We start from the raw sequence: 19,190 nt of genomic DNA, 5'->3' as shown, positions 1-19,190 counted from the left end.
CTCTCAACATGAAGGAAATCTTGGGCAAGGGTAGGACTCTGAAAAGCAAATGGGCTGACTCAAAACAGTGTTTCTCATCATTGACAATACACCAGTACATGCTGGAGGACTGAGTGTTGGAGAGGGAGGAGGTTGCCTGGATCTAAATCTCAGTTCTGCCCCTGTGAGCTCTGGGCCCTAAGTCAGTCAGCTTTCTGTGACCCAGTCTTCTCATCATAAAATGGTATTTACCTCATAGGGTCATTATAAGGATTAAATGGGTTTCAACCTGCAAAACACTTCGAATAGTACCTGGCATGTGGTAATTACCACATCAGTGTTATCTGTGGTGATGGTAATGATGATCGTGTTGATGATAATGATGGTGACAATGGTGATTGTGGTGGTGATGATGGAGATGATGCTCCTGAGGGTGGTGATCATGATGATGAAGGTGGTGCGGATGATGATGGTGGTGGGGATGGTGGTGGTGGTGACAGTTGTGATGGTGATGATGGTGACGATGACGATGAGTGGCTGAATCTTACGCCTTTTGAGGAAGTTTTAAAATCTGAGAGCCAGAAGTCCTTCATTGCAGGAAGGGACACACATTGAAATTATCTCTATGAATTTGTGTTATGCTAAATTTATGATGCTGGAAATTCAGATTCTGGGTTGCCCAAAATAACCTGTCAGATTGTAGTACATCTTAACAGAATGAATGGCTTAACATGACAGAAGTCTGTAAGTGGCCCTGCCACTCTGGATACCCTGACTGTGGCTGCTCCAGGTTGTGGACCTATTTATGTGGTAGATAGAAGATTCGCAGACAGCCTAAGGAATTGGGAGCCCAAGAGAAAAGGCTCTAAGCTTTGAACTGGGTTTCAGACTTATACTTTTATTTGAATAAGGCTGGTTGCTTCAAGATTCTCTTAAGTTCCTGGTCTTTGCAAGCTATAGATGACAAGTCCGTCTCATCCACTGCGTGTCCATGGGTGGATTCCCAGCACCTGCTCTGCTGCCAAAGGGAATGGCTGCAAGCTGCCTCTGCTTCCCACCCGCCCTCTCTCTGAAGTACACTGGGATGTTCTCTCTGTGCTGGCTCTTGCAGCAGTGTTCTGGTGGTTGGGCTGATGACAAGGGGTTTTGAGAGCTCTTGGACCTGGAAAGCCTACTTCTTGTCTGCTGCATCATTCCATGTTCTGAGTAACACAGGACAGTCTGCTCATGGTTGTGATCTCATGCCTAGCATCATTTGGGTTATCACATCTCATCATCTTATTTGGAAGGACAAATCTCATTTATTAGCAAATGCATCTGTGCAATGGGAACAATTTTGAGGATTAAAAGAGTATAAAGCACTGAGAACTATGCCTGGCAAATAGCAAATGCTTTATAAATCCTAAGTCATTTAGTTTTCCGATAACTCTGAGCTGCATACAATTATTATCTCCATTGTGATGATGTGGAAACCAATGCACAGTGAGACTCAGTAACTTTCAAGATTGCACAGCTATCTAAGAGTAGTTTTCAAGCAAGGGGATCTGATCTGGAGTTCATTCTCTTAACCACTAAGCATTGTACCTCAAGGGGCTGTGGCCTGTTGTCTTGTGGGGGTTGTGGATTGGTTGGCTAACTGAATTCACTTAGACATGTGATTTTACAGGATATAAGATTTATTATTAATCTTTTGAGAATTCAGCTATGGCTGGCATATGATGAAGAAGGGTTTGGGGGATTTTGCTAGCCATTAAACAATGACCCTATTAGAATGTATTTCTGTTAGTTGACTGCCTTGTGGGCAGTCTGGCATGTTCTTGTTAGATGAAGAAATGGCATCTTTATGCAGGTTTCTATCAAATGCTTTGATGAAATAAGGTAATAAGCACAGCATATTGTAGCATTATTTGATGATTGTGTGGAACAGAATGATTATGGAAAATAAAAGTTTGTTTTGTTATATTACGCTTTTCTTACCTCATCTGTAGTAACTTAGCTAATTATAGAACATTCCTTATTTGTACTTTGGAAAAAACAGAGTATTTGCACCTTGCTCAGTTTTATTGTGGTACAAGAAGTAGTCCTCAGGGTTATCCCAATTACAGGTAAGAGAGGCAACTTGAATACTGATAATATCACAATTTACTATGTAAATAATTACTGTTAAAATTATAAATAGGGGCATAGTCAAATTGTTTTAATGTAAGCAAATTTTTCCTTTCCTTATGGTTAATTCTGTAATATATTTTCATGACTTTTATAAACATGATTGAGGAATCAGGATGTTCAGACTGATTAAAAGGGATAGAATCTCTTTGCCTTCATAGCTCTAAGAGTTGGCATTCAATATGCATGATTGGTAAATATGAAGGATGAGTGAAGATGACTCATTCTCAGTCATCTAGACCAGAGTTTCTAGCTGGATCTGCCAATTCTCTGCTCTGACTGCACACTGGAATCACCCAAGAAGCTGCAAAAGCCCCCAGTACCCAGGCCTCCCTGGGTCTGGATCCCCAGCACAGTGGGAACTGCTGGGGATACAACACTGAACAGCATGGGCAAGCTCCTGCTGTGTTGAGCTGACAGTGTAATCAAGGGAAACTGAAAACGTAAAAACTGTAAGATATGCAGCATAAGGCAGAGAGAGTAGATGAGCAGAGAGAAGTCGAGGGTGTCTAAATCTTGGGAAATCCAGACATCTGACACAGTTCTCATGTTAATTGTTGGCTTGGGGCACACCCGTTTCCTTCACCCACCCCTCTGTTTTTGTATGACTTCTTTATCCTAAGCTGAATTGTCCTCCCTCAAGTCCTTTGTGCTTCTTTTTCTATAGCTTCCAGCCATTAACTTCGATAGCGTCCAGAACAGCATAATGAAGTCTGAGCCTGCCGTCAGGACAGGTGGGCACAGAGCTCGAGGTCGGTGGCATGAGTCCACAGAAGCTGTTGAACTCGAAAATTTTAGGTAAGAAATCCAGCATGTTTCTTGCCTTCAGCAGCCTGGGCTGCTAATTAGCCCAAAGACTTATTTAAGTTTGTCACAGGGGCTAAAATGGGAAGTCCATGTTAAAATTTACCATGGGGAGTCTGAACTTAATAATTGTAGTTAGCACTTAGCCCACTCCCGGAAGTGCTGTGTGAGCAACAGACTGTCTGCCTGCAGATGGAAGTGACCTGGGAGCTTCGGGACACCTGGCTGACATACATTTGGCGTTTGCTCCATCAGGTTGACCTGGCGAGGCTGATAGTGAGCTTTGTCTTTAGCTTTTGGGGGGTGCATATCTCACCTGCTATGAGGAGGCATGAAAGCCCTCGCTGTGAGCAATCATGATGGCTGAGGACGTGGTTGTCAAAGTGCTCAGGCTTTCAGTTGAAATATTGCTCACCTTTCACGTTGAAAGTGCCAGCCCACGGTTTGCTCTCCTGTTGCCATGGAGACCTCTTAGCAGCTGTATGCTGTCATAGGCCACCCCTGTTCAGGGAGCTGGTTCTCTCCAGCTCTCCCTGTGGTAAGGTCATTTGACACTAAGTACCATGTAAATAATGAATGACATGAAATACCAATATAAATATTCTAGAATGAACATTTATTTTTTTGGCCTAAGTCTTCTTTCTCTGTTATTTTCTGACAGTGAATTTAATAGTCCACAAACATCACATGATGTTACATGAGTTAATATTTTTAAAATACATGTTTAGTGAGAAATGCAGAAGTCTTTAAAAAATTGTTACATATTCAGTCTGCCCATTCTGTGTACTAAGAACTATGACAGCCCCCCTCTACTATGGAACTAGATTAGGGGGCACAGTCAGTCCCATGACCTCTGACATCGCATGAGGGTGGAGCCGTACAAATGGCAATAATAAGGCTACAAAACCTGCCTCTGAGGTGGTGTATTTATGGAACTCCAGTGTATTTAGCCTAGTTCTAAAAATTAGTCTATTTGAATGTACACGAAATATCATATTATATATTCCATAGCAATGTGATCCTTTTAAAGGGTATGGCTTTGAGATATTTTTAACCTTTCTTTTGGCTGTAATATCAGGAGAGAAAAAACTGAAGTTAGACTATCTCACCGCTTTGTTGTATTCACACCCCGCCCCCCGCCACCCCCTGCCACACACACACAATCCACAACCACAAAAGCTCTCACAGTTGAAGGGCTGTTGACCACAAGGAGATATGTATGGTGTCCAGTGGTGTTAACAGCTATAGTGGCCACAGCCGTGGCAGGGAGTGAGGTGAAGGGAGGGGGCCTTGTCTGCCTGTTGCACGCTGTCTAGATCACGTACTCTAATGCTCTTTCTCTCCACGTGGCCTTTTCTTCCCTCTCACAAATTTTAACTATTAAGTGTTTATAGGGAATAATATAATGTAATAAAATGAAATATATATGCTTGACTCTAATCTTTATTATTAACTCTATAATTTAATTTCCACCTTCTATTTCAACAGCTGATACTTGCTTTGGCAATACACTGGATTTCAAGAATCCTTCAACATTTGCATGCATATAGGTGATCTTCCTCTGCATTGGTAATTTTGAGGCAGTCTAAATAATTTTTATTACAAAATGCTTTTCTGTTTGTTTCATCTTAGTATAAACTACAAGAATGAGAGAAATTTCAGCAAACATCCCCAGCATAAACTATTTCAGGAGATATTTACAGCTTTGGTGAAAAATAGACTCATATGCAGGTAAGACTGTCCCAGAAAGAAAAAGACATTTACCCAAGAATGGCATGTATTATGTATCTTGTTTCTAGCATCCAGTTTGAAGCGGTTTATGAATGTAACATGCTCAAAGGATGAAACAGAGCAAAGACCATTTCAAAGGAGCTGAATGAATCATCACTGCAGATGATCTCATTAAAATTACTCTGGTTAGGCCTGAATTTAGCTGAATTTTATGATAGACAAGCCAGAATGGGAACACACCCAAGTCACGCTGTTTTCCTTGTCTTGAGTTTGGATATTCAGGAGGCGTTTATCACAGAGACATCGGGTAACACCATGGCCAGCATCCTCAAAGTCCGGATTTGCAGTCAATCCAAGCACTGATTAACTGGGCTGCTGCAGCCTGGACCTCAGGGAAAGGATAGAGTGAGATAACCAGTTACAGCCTGGGGACGATATTTCTTTTCAGGACAAAGTCAAATGTTCTTTCCTCTGATCTCCTTTGTCTTAACACTGGTGCACTGTGGGCTGCAGGGAAGGGCTAGCTGGCCGGCCCTCCAGATTCCCTCCTGAAAATACCAGGGGTTTTCAGTGAGCCGTTGCCTGGTGCCGGATTGTAGTCAGGAGTGACCTTTCTCTTGGTCCTGGGCCACTTGCAGTGGGAGCTGTGCTGCTGTCAGGCTGGAAGGAGACTCCCAGCACCCTTCGTGGCTGGGCCGGCCTTCTACTCTTCCTGAGAGGCCAGACTTTCTCCCCCCAGGCACTAGCGGAAAAGCCCAGGAAGAACCTTGGATCTTCCCCATCACTCTGGAACTTGATTGAGATATCTGAATTCTGTCCCAGTGAGATGGGAAAGATTGCTCTTATTCTGGAAAATAGAAAGATTACTGAAAATTTAATGACTGACTGAAATAAGACTGACTTGGTCCAGTGCAGTAGAACAGCATCCCTAAACAGAGTGTAAGTGGTAGTCTGAGGATTTGGTCTTTTGGAGGGGTTATTTAGTATTGAAAACTTAAGTACTGACAGTGACTGCCAAATAAATTGGTTTAATTTAAAACAATCTAGGGTTGGGATTGCATGTGCCATGGCTTCGTATGTGGTTTAAGCAGAAGATCAGAAGATCAGAAGACTGGCTCAGATGACACAAGACGCCTAGAATCTTTACCAAGGTTATGTGATTGGGTTACAGTCAATATTGTCAATATCCTCAAAAGATTGTTGAAAGATTAATGACCATGGCAGAGGACCTGAGGTTGTCCTGGACTATCTGCTCTTGTGCTTGAACAGAGTAAGAGCAATGTTAGTAGCATAGTAATTATGCTTGAAATGGTATTATTGGAAAATTGAAGTTCTTTAATTTGTTTTGAAGATGGTAATCATAGACTCCTCAGGGGATGTCCAATAGGTCATTTGTTGGGTTGGTACTTTGGGGAAGGCATAAATTTTCCTGTATTGAGTGTAGAGATCTTACTATCTCTCTGCCCTGCAGACACCAGGTACAGGAATCATCAGGAAAGATAGGCAGGTGAGGGCTGGCCTCCAGCAGCTGAAAGAGATCTTAACAGTTCTGAGGTCAAGAGATCTCCTGTGAGGACATTTTCAAATTCTTAGTGATTATCGAGGCATCTTACACTGGACGGAATTATTGACTTGCAACACAATCAGTTCCTGGAAATCTTTAAACCTGGGAGAGATGATTATAGATGTCTTTGCTCTCCTGGGAGGAGAAGGAATTTAGGAATGTTGAACATCAAGAGCATCCTTTCCTGTCATCCTCTCACTGCTGACAGATTGTTACCTCCAGTTCTATTCTAAGAGCAGGGTTGGGTAAAAGATGGATTAAGTATAAAGGTCTTTCATTGTTTCTTACCCCATATAACCTTGTTTGTTTGGCCAGAACTACCTGTTTTTTCTTTTCCCTCTAACTTTAGTCTAGTAGAAATACATCTCAGGACCTTTACTGGTATGGTTTCCTATCCCTTTTCTTTGCAAACATCAGATTTGATGTTGACTGAAAGGCTTGGATTCAGTTCAAGAAACAAATTATTGAGCCTCACCATGTACATGTCAGAGAGGGTGAAAGTACAGAGATGACTAGGACACACGGTCTCTTTCTTCCTAGGGACTCACTCCGGTCAGCTAGTTACCCACATCTCAGTACAAAGAAACTGTGACAAAAAGTGAAGTATATTACGACAAACATAGGGTGGATGAAGTTGCAGGGGTGTGGACTTCGGCCTTTGGTCCAACTCTGGCTATATGTAAGACTGGGCATGTTTCAGATGCTGTGCTGCTCAAGTTCACCCTGAGAATACGGCTGACTGGGAATTTAGTCTCACCTACTTATACCCATTGGAAATTTTTTTTGTTTGTTCCTCTTCTATTTCATTTTCCTCAACAACATTCACCTCTAAACCACACTTCTGGATACCCTGTTTCCTGGGTTGTTTTCCTAAGATTGACTTGTAATTTCCCCTTTGTTCTCAGAAATAACATTGCCAAGCAGCATCTGAAATGAGACAAGAGTTGTTACTCCAGAGTCAGATGAGGCAACCACCTCACAGTAGACCTCAAAGGGCAAGCGAAAATGTCTCTGAACCTGAGGTCACTCTGGGTTGTACATGGCAATAAATCTTGATGTGTGGCAGGGGATATAAATGGATTTTCATCTTCCCACTTTTCCTTCTACCCTGAGATCATTTGTCCTCAGTAGAGTCTGCTGTTTGAAAATGCATCCACCTCTTTTTCATCTTATTTGCCTGTGCAAGAAAGCACAGAGTTATGAGATTGTGTAGGGAAGTAGAAACTGTTACAACACTGGCACATTTAAACCAGAAAAAGATGATTATAGATGTCTTTGCTCTCATGGGAGGAGAAGGAATTTAGGAATGTTGAACATCAAGAGTATCCTTTCGTGTCATCCTCTCACTGCTGACAGATTGTTACATCCAGTTCTAGTCTAAGTAGGGTTGGGCAAAAGATGGATTAACTGTTAATCCGTGCATGGATTAAAAATTAACTGACCGCTTATAAAGTCAACCTCTACTCCAGGATCTTTGCTGTGTAACTGCTCCTCTGAGGCACCTCTGTTGGTCTATTCCCTGCTGATTGCCAGAGGATGGGAATATTCTATGCTGCTGCTGCTGCTGCTAAGTCGCTTCAGTCGTGTCCGACTCTGCGCGACCCCATAGACGGCAGCCCACCAGGCTCCCCCGTCCCTGGGATTCTCCAGGCAAGAACACTGGAGTGGGTTGCCATTTCCTTCTCCAGTGCATGAAAGTGAAAGGTGAAAGTGAAGTTGCTCAGTCGTGTCCGACTCTTAGCGACCCCATGTACTGCAGCCCACCGGGCTCCTCCGTCCATGGGACTCTCCAGGCAAGAGTATAAGACATAACCTAACTTGTGAAACTGGATGAAGATGTAGAATTTCATGCAGTTATTGCAAGTGATGGTGCTGAACTGGTAGGACCTGATCAGTGAGGCCCTGGCAGAATCAGACCACCTGATGATTGTAGAAGAGAGTATTAACAAGGAAGGTGACAGGCTGAAATTCAGAAAAGCATGTTTTGAATAGCAAAGATTAGGAGAAGCCATTAGGAGACATGGATGGATCTTTCTAATATATTTACAAAAATGAACCTGTTTTATGCTGCAGAAATAAAAAGTAAATTCAAGGAAATTGGATCATGTTATATGACTTTGTCAGAAAATATATGCCAAGAAGTGTCAGGTGAACCCATTATATAGTTTTCAGGTCAGAGTTGCATTATACATTAAATTTTGTTAAATGTAAAGTAAAATATATCTAAGTTTCATGATTTATTTGTTAAACTATTGGGTTTAACAAAACTTCTTTCAAGTTTTTGATAAGATCTTACAGAAAAACCTGAACAAACTTTTTTAGTCACCTCAATAATATTTTAATTACACCGTGTCCCCTTCTCTGTAATATGAAAATTGGGGTTATTTTAAAGTAGGTTCTCGGGAATTCCCTTGTTGCCTAGTGGTTAGGATCCTGGGCTTTCACTAAGGTGGCCCAGGTTCAAGGCATGGTCAAGGAACTGACCTGAGATCTCACAATCCACATGTCACAATCAAAAAAAAAAGAAAAATAAAGTGGGTTCTCTTTTAGGTATGACTATCCTAGTAATTGGAGAAGGCAATGGCACCCCACTCCAGTACTCTTGCCTGGAAAATCCCATGGACGGAGGGGACTGGTGGGCTGCAGTCCATGGGGTCGCTAGGAGATGGACACCACTGAGTGACTTCACTTTCACCTTTCACTTTCATGCACTGGAGAAGGAAATGGCAACCCACTCCAGTGTTCTTGCCTGGAGAATCCCAGGGCCTGGTGGGCTGCTGTCTACGGGGTCGCACAGAGTCGGACATGACTGAAGCGACTTAGCAGTAGCAGCAGCATCCTAGTAATTGCCAGGATATCTCCTCTTCTCCCACCTGTAACTTTTTTTTCCACCTGTAACTTTTATAGAAGTGAGTGTGTTCCAGGTTCTTTAAGTTCAGTTAAAAGAGAACCACCTGATCTAATTAAGCATGCTTTTTTTTTTGTCCATAAGTGCAGTCACTTTTCTGATAAGAATAAGTTGGCATCCTTATTTTACATCACATTTCCTGAAATACATGCTACAAATTTGAAGTATTTTGGAAATGCATCTAGGAAGTCCGGATTAGGAAGCTGTTTGCACTTTCTACAAGAACTGCTCAAGAGCTCAAGGACTGCTTGAATTAGGGAAAGATATCTGGTCCAAACCATCACAATCCAATTAAAAATGCTGAAAGTGTTCTGTGACCTTCCCAGGGACCTCTAGCCCAGGAGACCTATGGAGTTACTTGTTTGCCGCTTACCCCTCTGTTGTCCACATCCACACTAGAATCGAGGCCACAAGGCAAGTGCATCTTCTTTGGAGCTTTGCCTAATCTTCAGCTTCAGCTCTCTAGAGTTATTACGGGGACCAAAGGGTCGGAAGAAACAGCAGTCTCATCAGAGTCTTGATTAAGTTCTTAAAATAGACCAAGGTGATGGAGAGATGCTTTTTCATTTTAAAAAGAATTTTTTTGGCTTTATGGCATGTGGGATCTTATTTCCCTGACCAGGGATCAAACCCATACCCCCTGCACCACAAGTTCAAGTCAACCACTGGGCTACCAGGGAAGTTCCAAGAGTGGCTTTTTCTGTGATTTTATCTCATCAGGTAGTAGAGAGGCCAGTAGGAGCCTCTGAAGACTTCTTCTCCCCCAGGAAAAGAGAACCCTGGTCACTTTGGTAAAGTGTGCAGAGAGCTCAGACCTCTCTAGAGAGGTCTTCATGTCAGTCCCAGAAATTGGACAGAGAGAAAGGCTCATTAAGGTCCCCAACATGTTAGGTTTGGGTCTTTAGATACCTAAAAAAACAATCTCCTGGTAGTCCAGGTAAAACTCCAGTTTCTTTCTGGTTCACAGTTTCCTCTGAGGTCGTCTTCCTCCTTTGCCTTGTCTCTCGCTCCTGCCCAGCACATCCTTTGGGCTCACCACGGTGAGACTGAACCCTTTATTGTTTCTTGGAAAGTTATTCTCTCTCTGTCTTGCCTCTGAGCCTCAGCCCCTGCTCATCTTTGTCTGAAGCCTGCCACCCCCACCTCTTTGCCTTTCTGGCTGTTCCAGCTCCTCAAAGGACCCTGCGCCCATGCTCCTCCTGCTACGTGCCGAGCTGAGCTCTTCAGGAACAGAGCTTGGGTCTTTTATTGCCAACTCAAGCCATTGATGCTGGTTTTATTGGAGAGTGTGCAGACTGAGAGTCTTCATGAAGTGGAATTTCTTTGCATTAAATTTTTTTGATTACTATAAAAATTTGAAAAACACAGAAAGCTATAAAAAATGAAAATTTACCCTTTATACCACCCTAGAAGTTGCTACATTAACTCTTTTCTTACACTATGTGTTTATTTATGTGGCTGTGTCGGGTCTTGGTTGCAGCACTCAGGATCCTTGGCCTTGCTGCAGCTTATGGGAGCTTTAGCTGAGGCATGTGGGATACCTCCCTGACCAGCTCCCGGCATTGGGAACCCAGAGTCTTAGTCACTGGACCACCAGGGAAGTCCCAGAAAAAGCTACGTTAACTCATATTATATTTCCTTGTAATCTTGTAAAAACACTATATGCTTGTTTATTCCATTTATGTGACAGATTATTGTTGTTCAGTCACTAAGTCATGTCTGACTGTGACCCCCATGGACTCCAGCATACTAGGCTTCCCTGTCCTTCACCATCTCCTGGAGTTTGCTCAAACTCATGTCCATTGAGTCAGTGATGCCATCCAACATCTCATCCTCTGCCATGCCCTTCTCCTCCTGCCCTCAATCTTTCCCAGCATCAAGGTCTTTTCTAGTGAGTTGGCTCTTGACATCAGGTGGCCAAAGTATTGGAGCTTTATATTCAGCATGATGATTAATGATTCCTAACCTGGAGCAAATATGTAGTTCTTACATGTTATTGTCGTTCAGTCGCTAAGTTGTGTCCAACTCTTTGTGACCCCATGGACTACAGCATACCAGTCTTCCCTGGCCTTCACTATTTCCTGGAGTTGGCTCAAATTCATGTCCATTGAGTCACTGATACTATCTAACCATTTCATCCTCTGCTGCCTTTTTCTCCTTTTGTCTTCAATCTTCCCAGCATCAGGGTCTTTTTCAACGAGTCAGATCTTCGCATCAGGTAGCCAAAGTATTGGAGCTTCAGCAGCAGTTATTCTAATGAATATTCAGGGTTAATTTCCTTTAGGATTGACTGGTTGGATCTCCTTGAAGTCCAAGGGGCTCTCAAGAATCTTCTGCAGCACCACAATTCAAAAACATCATTTCTTCAGTACTCAGCCTTATTTATGGTCCAACTCTCACATCTGTACATGACTACTGGAAAAAACCATAGCTTTGACTATATGGACCTTTGTCACCAAAGTGATGTCTCTTTTTAGTACACTGTCTAGGTTTGTCATAGCTTTTCTTCCAAGGAGCAAGCGTCTTTTAATTTCATGGTTTCAGTCACCATCTGCAATGCTTTTGGAGCCCAAGAAAATAAAATCTGTCACTGCTTCCACTTTCCTCACAAATAGAATTTGCCATGAAGTGATGGGACCAGATGTCATGATCTTAGTCTTTTTGAACATTGAGTTTGAAGAAACCAGCTTTTTCATTCTCCCCTTTCACCTTCGTCAAGAAGCTCTTCAGTTTCTCTTTGCTTTCTGCCACTAGAATTTCATGTTAATTTCTCCTAAAATGTTATTTAGTTTACCCCAAGCTTAAGTTGTTTATATATGCACACTATATGTATGTACACACACGCATGCACACACACACACACACACACACACACACAGTCATCCAGTTCTTTTTTTTTTTTTTTACTGTTTACTACTGCTTCCTAGGAAACTCATTCACTCAAATGGCTAACAGGCAGAGAATTAAAATCATCCCAACTTGTCAGGAGAGGACCACTTCTTGTTTGTCCACACATAAGCACCAGAGCCAGTTTTAAACTTGACCAAATCAATAATTGACAGTTTCCCATCAGTGCCTGAGCTTCTGAGAACCAGGGAGTAAGCTAAAGCACATTCTGGATCCCCCTTTACATGGCCAAAATCAATCCGTCCCGAGGACACCCCCCACTTAGGAAAGTCACCATTCCTGACTTTCTCTGTCAGCTTTTCTCTGAGAGATGGAAACCTCTCTCCTGCTATAGTCTTTTCCTTCACGTGTTGATTGGTGGACTTCTTTGGGCATCTCAGCATCACCATGCCTAAAATAGGACTTCTGATTTCTCTTATTCACCTTGCCTTCCTCTCAACTCTAGTCTCTCCCACGTGTTGACCCGTCCGCTGCACAGTCTCTTGCGCTGACCATGCTCCTGGCTGACTGGGCTCCTGGCTCTGACCGTGACTCCCTGTAGTGTTCTTAACAGCACATCCCGAAGGATCTATTCAGAATCTCTGTCACATGATGTGAGTCCTGTGCTTAAAGGCTGCCTGTGACTTTCTGGAGTAAAAAGTCCAAAATCCCTGTTGCTATTCTACAAAGATCTGCAGAACTGGCTCTTGCCGTCTCTATAACATCAGCTCCCATGACTCTGTCTTTGCTCTTCTTGCTCCAGCCTTCAAGGGTTTCCCTGCACAAACCAGTGCATACACACTTCAGTCTTTGGCTGTTCAGACCTCGACTCATTCCTGAGTTCACTCAGATGCTACTCGTATCTGAAAACATTTCTCTGACTCTCCTAAACGCGCATTCCCAGGACTCCCTAAACCGTTAGCGTTGTTGTTTTTCCCTGGTCACCACCTGATGTGCAGTTTTGTTTGTGTGTGGGTTATTGGTCTTCTTTCTCTTGATGGTAACCTCTATGAACACTAGGGCATAGTTGTGGCAGGCTGCAGTCCTGGGCGTGTGACAGCGTCTGGATCCTGGTAGGTGATGAGAGTAACTATCTGAAAGCATTCAATCTCTGAACTTTCACCAGTCATGCAGAATAAACAGCTAGGACAGTCGTTTCTATTCAAAATCTGGCTTTCAGGACCAACATGACCTATCAGATAGACCTCTGACTGGGTGTCTCTTCTGGGCCAGATTTAGTGGATGACACAGCCCATTAAGAATAGTGGGACAAGTCAGTAAAAATTCCCTGAGTACTCACTTATAATTCGTGTCTTCACATGTTTTATTTAAGTTTTTACATCTCTATTTTGATGTGAATTTTACTTTTACAACTATCCAAAAGAAAAAAAAAAAGAATCTATCATAGGGATTTGACATAATATTTATTTTGAAACAGGTCTCAGTGTCTCCACAGTAAAATTTTGAGACAAATATGGCAGTTTTTGGTGGTGTTTGTTTTGTGTGGATGAGAAGGGCGATCTCATAGTGGCCCCTCTGAAGACGCCGCCGCTTCTGGGTGAGAGGCGGCTGAGGTTTAAGCTCTGGCGTTGGCGTCAGCCCTGGGTGGAGTTGCCCTGGCCACAGACCCTCCGTGCTCCCTGCCCACAGCGTCATGGCTGGCGTTTACCTGCAGCTCTCAAGTCACACCCGGGTTTCTTCAGCAGAGCAGGAGGATGAGACCCTGACCACCCTTTCTCTTTTCAAATGCTTCGTCTCTGGTGGCACTGTTTCTCCTCCTCTGTTTGCATGGATAGCAGAAAGTGGCATCTGATCCCGAAATGGAAGTGGCAGGCGGTCATGACAGAGGCGTGGGGGCTGGTCCGCCGCCACGTGCGAACAGTCCTGCGAGTGCAGTGGCAGAAGCTCAGTCACCGGAGGGGACACATATTTGCCTGGTCGTGCATGAATCTGCTGCCCTGCGGCTGCTATAATGGGACACGTCCTCCGGGGAAACACTGTCTTTGCTGACAGACAAGGTTCTCAGAGCTACCTCAGGAGACCCCTCGCCATTATACACGCCTGCCCCAACAGGAGATGCATCGAAGAGCCCCTTTCTGTCATCCATGTCATGTAGGAGGCCCCGGGTGGAGGGGGATATGGGAGCTCTGACCTGGGGGTCAGGGCCCCAACTCTGCTACCTGTACACTCGGTGGCCCGGGACTGGCCCCTCCTCAGTCAAACAAAGACTTTGGAGTCTGTCATTACTATTCTCTGTAATTCTCTGCTTGCATTAGACTCGCTGTGTCTCCTAGTCCCCCAACTCCTGGCGAACAGAGCTCTATATCACCTTACAGAACATGCCATTCCCCAGGGGCAGCAGAGCTCTAGCCAACGGGCCCCGTCCTTGAGCGGGGTGAAGGGCTGGGAGCCATGGAGGGAACAACTGCTCCTCAGAGGTCAGTACTCGGGAGGATGCCCCACAGGGCCCAGACACAAGGAATTCTATTTACATTGACAACAGCTGAGGACAGAATCACATAGAAATATTAACAGCTTCAGGCCACAGTCCCTAAATTGCAGAACAAAAAAATGCCATTTGTTTGGAACAGAACTTTCAATCCTGAGATTTTCTAGAATTCTTCATTTATTTACATTCCTTTAATAGGAAAACAAGACAAAAAGCTATTCTGGAATTCTTTTTGTTTTTTTTTTTTAGAGGTGAGAAGGAACAGGAAAAAACCTTTTCGTATTGATTTTAATATGAAAAAGCATTAGAAAGCTCATGGACTTCCCTCATGAAAGTCGTACGTTCTTAACAGGAAAAATTCCGAGCATACACAGATTTGTCATATGAGTCATCTCCCAGTGTATCCCATGGCTTCTCCTCTTAAATAATGAAGAGCAGCCAGCATTAAACCTCAGGAGGCTGCCAGCAGCTGTTGCCACTGGATTATTATTCCCGTTAGATCTTTGGGGTGTAGTGTTGGCTGCAGGCTATCTTTAGCTGATCCCAGCACCTGGAAGGGAAACCAGTCACTCGCCATCCCTCTACTTATGAGATGAAAGATTTTCTGTCTCGAATAGGAGTCTCAGAATAACCACATCCTGACAAGGGTTCCCAGAAGTGATTATTTGAAATTCAAAATGTACTTCAAATTTGCATTATTTTTCCCAATGCAGGAAGTTAGGATGAACTATAGTGCAGCTTCCACTGTGGCCTTGGATAATTCTGTCTGGCTACAGCCCTCGGAGGGGGTTGCATGTGTGTGTGCTAAGCTGCTTCAGTCTTGTCCGACCCTGCAACCCCATGGACTGAAGCCCGCCAGGCTCTTCTGTCGGTGGGATTCTCCAGGCAAGAATACTGGAGTGGGTTGCCATTTCCTCCTCCAGGGGATCTTCTCAACTCAGGGATCGAACCTGCTTCTCTTGCAGCTCCTGCATTGCAGGTGGATTCTTTACTACCAGTACAACCTGGGAAGCCCAGAAGGGTTGAGTCCTGTCTTTATTTTCAGAAGAGACTGAACTTTGCCTCCAGTAGCAGAGGTGTCACAGTCATGGTGCCCAGATTGAAGGAGGGCTGTGAGGTGCTGGCACCTGTGGCGGGCAGCTCTTGCCAGGGGCCTTGGTGGTGGCAGGAAGAGTGATTCTCAGCCAGAAATCTTCTTGAGACACTGTGTTCAACCTCCATCTACAGAGCCAGGCCTCTTGTGGGGACTCTCACTTGTAAGATGCAGGCAAACATCCTTGGAAATATAAGGCTGTGGGAAAAGCATATTTCCAGCTTCCTTCCTGTGAGCTGAGTCAGTGGATGGAAGGAGCGAGTGGCTCCACAGATGCTCGATCTGCCTTCTAGGAGGTATGTTTCTTGCACTCAGGTGTGAGGTATGCAGGTTTGGGACAGAGCTGAATATTTCCGGATCGAGAAACAGTCAAAGTTGAATTCCACTGCCACCCCCTGCCCCCAACCCCAACAAAGATCAGGGATCCATGTCAGACAAGCCGGGCAAGGGTTGTATTAGGACTGCAGTTCAAGTAAATGCTCCTCTTGAGCTAGGGGGCAGATGCTTAAAGTACCCTAACTTTGCTGGATGTACTCACTCAGCTGTGCAGGTAGGTGGGAGAGGGTGGGAGGAATTATGTGGATTCTGGTCCGAAACAGCTTCGTCTTCCTCTGTTCTTCTTGGCTAGGCAAGAAATAGCAGACACATTTTGTTTTAGGTTTTTGCTAATGCTCGCGTCACATTGGACTAATCTGGAGGGCAGTGTCACCTGGCGGGGAGCACCTTCCGGTGATTGCAGGGAGGTCCGGCACTCAGCAGCTCTCAGCGTCTCTTCCTCGCCTCAGGAGCCTAGGTGCTGACGGCCTCCGCACTGCAACATACACTTTAGTTAGAACAGCTACACATGACTGGCCTCATATCATGTCAGAGAACATCTATCTAATTGTGTGGGAGGTTCCAGTGTTAAAGCGTTACCAAAGCTGCTTCATAGAAAGGAGCACAGGCAAGGCTCCCAGCCCAGCCCTGTTGTGAGAGGGTCAGTGAAAAAGGTGCGGGGAGGCCAGTGTGACTGGAAGGGCATGTGTGGGGGCGGTGGGGGGGGCCGTGAGGCCCGAGAGGCAGTGGGGAGGCCAGGCGTCCCAAGGAGCCTGTGGGCCAGGGACCTGAGTGAGAGGAGAGATGCTGGAGGCCGGGGCAGAGAGGGTGTCTGTGGAGGGTCTCCTTGGCTGGTATGCGAAGACTGAAGTTGGAACACAGATGGAAGCGAGGAAGGCAGGTGGGGAGGCTTTGCAGTAGTTCATGCAGGGACTTCCTTGGCAGTCCAGTGGTTAAGACTCTGCATTTCCACTGCAGGGGGCATGGGTTCAAGCCCTGGTCAGGGAACTAAGATCTCACATGCTGCAGGGTGTACCCCTTCAAGCAAACGATGATGGAGGCTTGAGCCGGGGTCATAGCGGATGAGGGAGTGAGAAGCTGATCTCAGAGAGACAACAGTGAGTGGTCTTGAAGCAGGATCTTAGTTCCCCTTGGTTCCTTGAACCTGAATCCTGGACAAAAGCCAGGAGTCCTAGCTGCGACTCCACCAGGGACTAAGACTAGAAGCAAAGCCAACCTGGCTCTTGCCTCTGTTTGAAAGTAAGAATGATTTGAGAGATAAAAACTGCAAAAAAACGGGTTCGGTTCAGTTCAGTTCAGTCGCTCAGTCGTGTCTGACTCTGCGACCCCGTGAACTGCAGCATGCCAGGCCTCCCTGTCCTTCACCAACTCCTGAAGTCCACCCAAACCAATGTCCATCGAGTTGGTGATGCCATCCAACCATCTCATCCTCTTTTATCCCCTTCTCCTCCTGCCTCAATCTTTCCCAGCATCAGGATCTTTTCCAATGAGTCAGCTCTTCACATCAGGTGGCCAAAGTATTGGAGTTTCAGCTTCAACATCAGTCCTTCCAATGAACACCCAGGACTGATCTCCTTTAGGATGGACTGGTTGGATCTCCTTGCAGTGACAGGGACTCTCAAGAGTCTTCCTCAACACCACAGTTCAAAAGCATCAATTCTTCAGCACTCAGTTTTCTTTATAGTCCAACTCTCACATTCATACATGACCATTGGAAAAACCATAGCCTTGACTAGAAGGACCTTTGTTGGCAAAGTAATGTCTCTGCTTTTTACTATGCTATCTAGGTTGGTCATAACTTTCCTTCCAAGGAGTACGTGTCTTTTAATTTCATGGCTGCAATCACCATCTGCAGTGATTTTGGAGCCCCCAAAATAAAGTCTGTCACTGTTTAGACTGTTTCCCCATCTATTTGCCATGAAATGATGGGACTGGATGCCATGATCTTAGTTTTCCGAATGTTGAGCCTTAAGCCAACTTTCTCACTCTCCTCTTTCACTTTCATCAAGAGCCTTTTTAGTTCCTCTTCACTTTCTGCCATAAGGGTGGTGTCATCTGCATATCTGAGGTTATTGATATTTCTCCTGGCAATCTTGATTCCAGCTTGTGCTTCTTCCAGCCCAGCGTTTCTCATAATGTACTCTGCATATAAGTCAAATAAGCAGGGTGACAATATATAGCCTTGACATACTCCTTTTCCTATTTGGACCCAGCCTGTTGTTCCATGTCCAGTTCTAACTGTAGCTTCCTGACCTGCATATAGGTTTCTCAAGAGGCAGGTCAGGTGGTCTGGTATTCCCATCTCTTTCAGATTGTCCACAGTTTATTGTGATCCACACAGTCAAAGGCTTTGGCATAGCCAATAAAACAGAAATAGATGTTTTTCTGGAACTCTCTTGCTTTTTCCATGATCCAGCAGATGTTGGCAATTTGATCTCTGGTTCCTCTGCCTTTTCTAAAACCAGCTTGAACATCTGGAAGTTCACGGTTCATGTATTGCTGAAGCCTGGCTTGGAGAATTTTGAGCATTACTTTACTAGCGTGTGAAATGAATGCAATTGTGTGGTAGTTTGAGCATTCTTTGGCATTGCCTTTCTTTGGGATTGGAACGAAAACTAACCTTTTCCAGTCCTGTGGCCACTGCTGAGTCTTCCAAATTTGCTGGCATATTGAGTGCAGCACTTTCATAGCATTGTCTTTCAGGATTTGAAATAGCTCCACTGGAATTCCATTACCTCCACTAGCTTTGTTCGTAGTGATGCTTCCTAAGGCCCACTTGACTTCACATTCCAGGATGTCTGGCTCTAGGTGAGTTAGGGTACAAAGTTTATTTTCAGAGACATACCACCACAAGTGGGAGAGCACAGAAAGAAATTGTGTATTTAGACAGAAACAAAGCAGGAACACCCACCCAGACAGAAAGGGTCCCCTGTGATGACGAGGGAGGTAAACCATTTATATGGGGCAGTTGTCCTGGGTCTTTGTTCTCCTCTGGCCAATTATCTTGTTCCTTTTCCCACACCTGCCCTGCCCTTGGGCCTTCTTCATATGCGTCTTTTTGCCAAGATGGATTCCAGCACAAAGGCTAATGGGAGTATGACAACGTCTATTATGGAGTGATGCCCACCTCTTCTGACCCCCAAGGATCCTTCCTGCTGGTGTGGAGTTAGGGAGATTTCCTTTACCTCAGGAGTGATAGATACGGTCGTTTTCTCTGTTTGCTCCCTCTCAGAGCTCACTTCCTGCCTCTAAGTCTGTCCTTGGGTTGTAAGGG

General features: G+C 44.6%; 1 protein-coding gene across 4 annotated transcripts in view; it reads left to right on the top strand.

Annotated features, from left to right (window-relative positions):
• The window catches only part of NEK10 (NIMA related kinase 10), a 109,534-nt gene that overhangs the window by 42,601 nt on the left and 47,743 nt on the right, over positions 1-19,190 (top strand). For all 4 annotated transcript variants that reach the window (XM_070359566.1, XM_070359565.1, XM_070359567.1 and 1 more), the window contains 2 exons: positions 2,813-2,943; positions 4,582-4,680. In XM_070359566.1, the coding sequence (XP_070215667.1) occupies positions 2,813-2,943; positions 4,582-4,680 (230 nt within the window). The remainder of the gene's footprint in view (positions 1-2,812; positions 2,944-4,581; positions 4,681-19,190) is intronic.

Source organism: Bos mutus, chromosome 22 (assembly GCF_027580195.1).
Source record: "Bos mutus isolate GX-2022 chromosome 22, NWIPB_WYAK_1.1, whole genome shotgun sequence".
Taxonomy (NCBI): domain Eukaryota; kingdom Metazoa; phylum Chordata; class Mammalia; order Artiodactyla; family Bovidae; genus Bos; species Bos mutus.
This window is presented reverse-complemented; position numbering and strand designations above follow the sequence as displayed.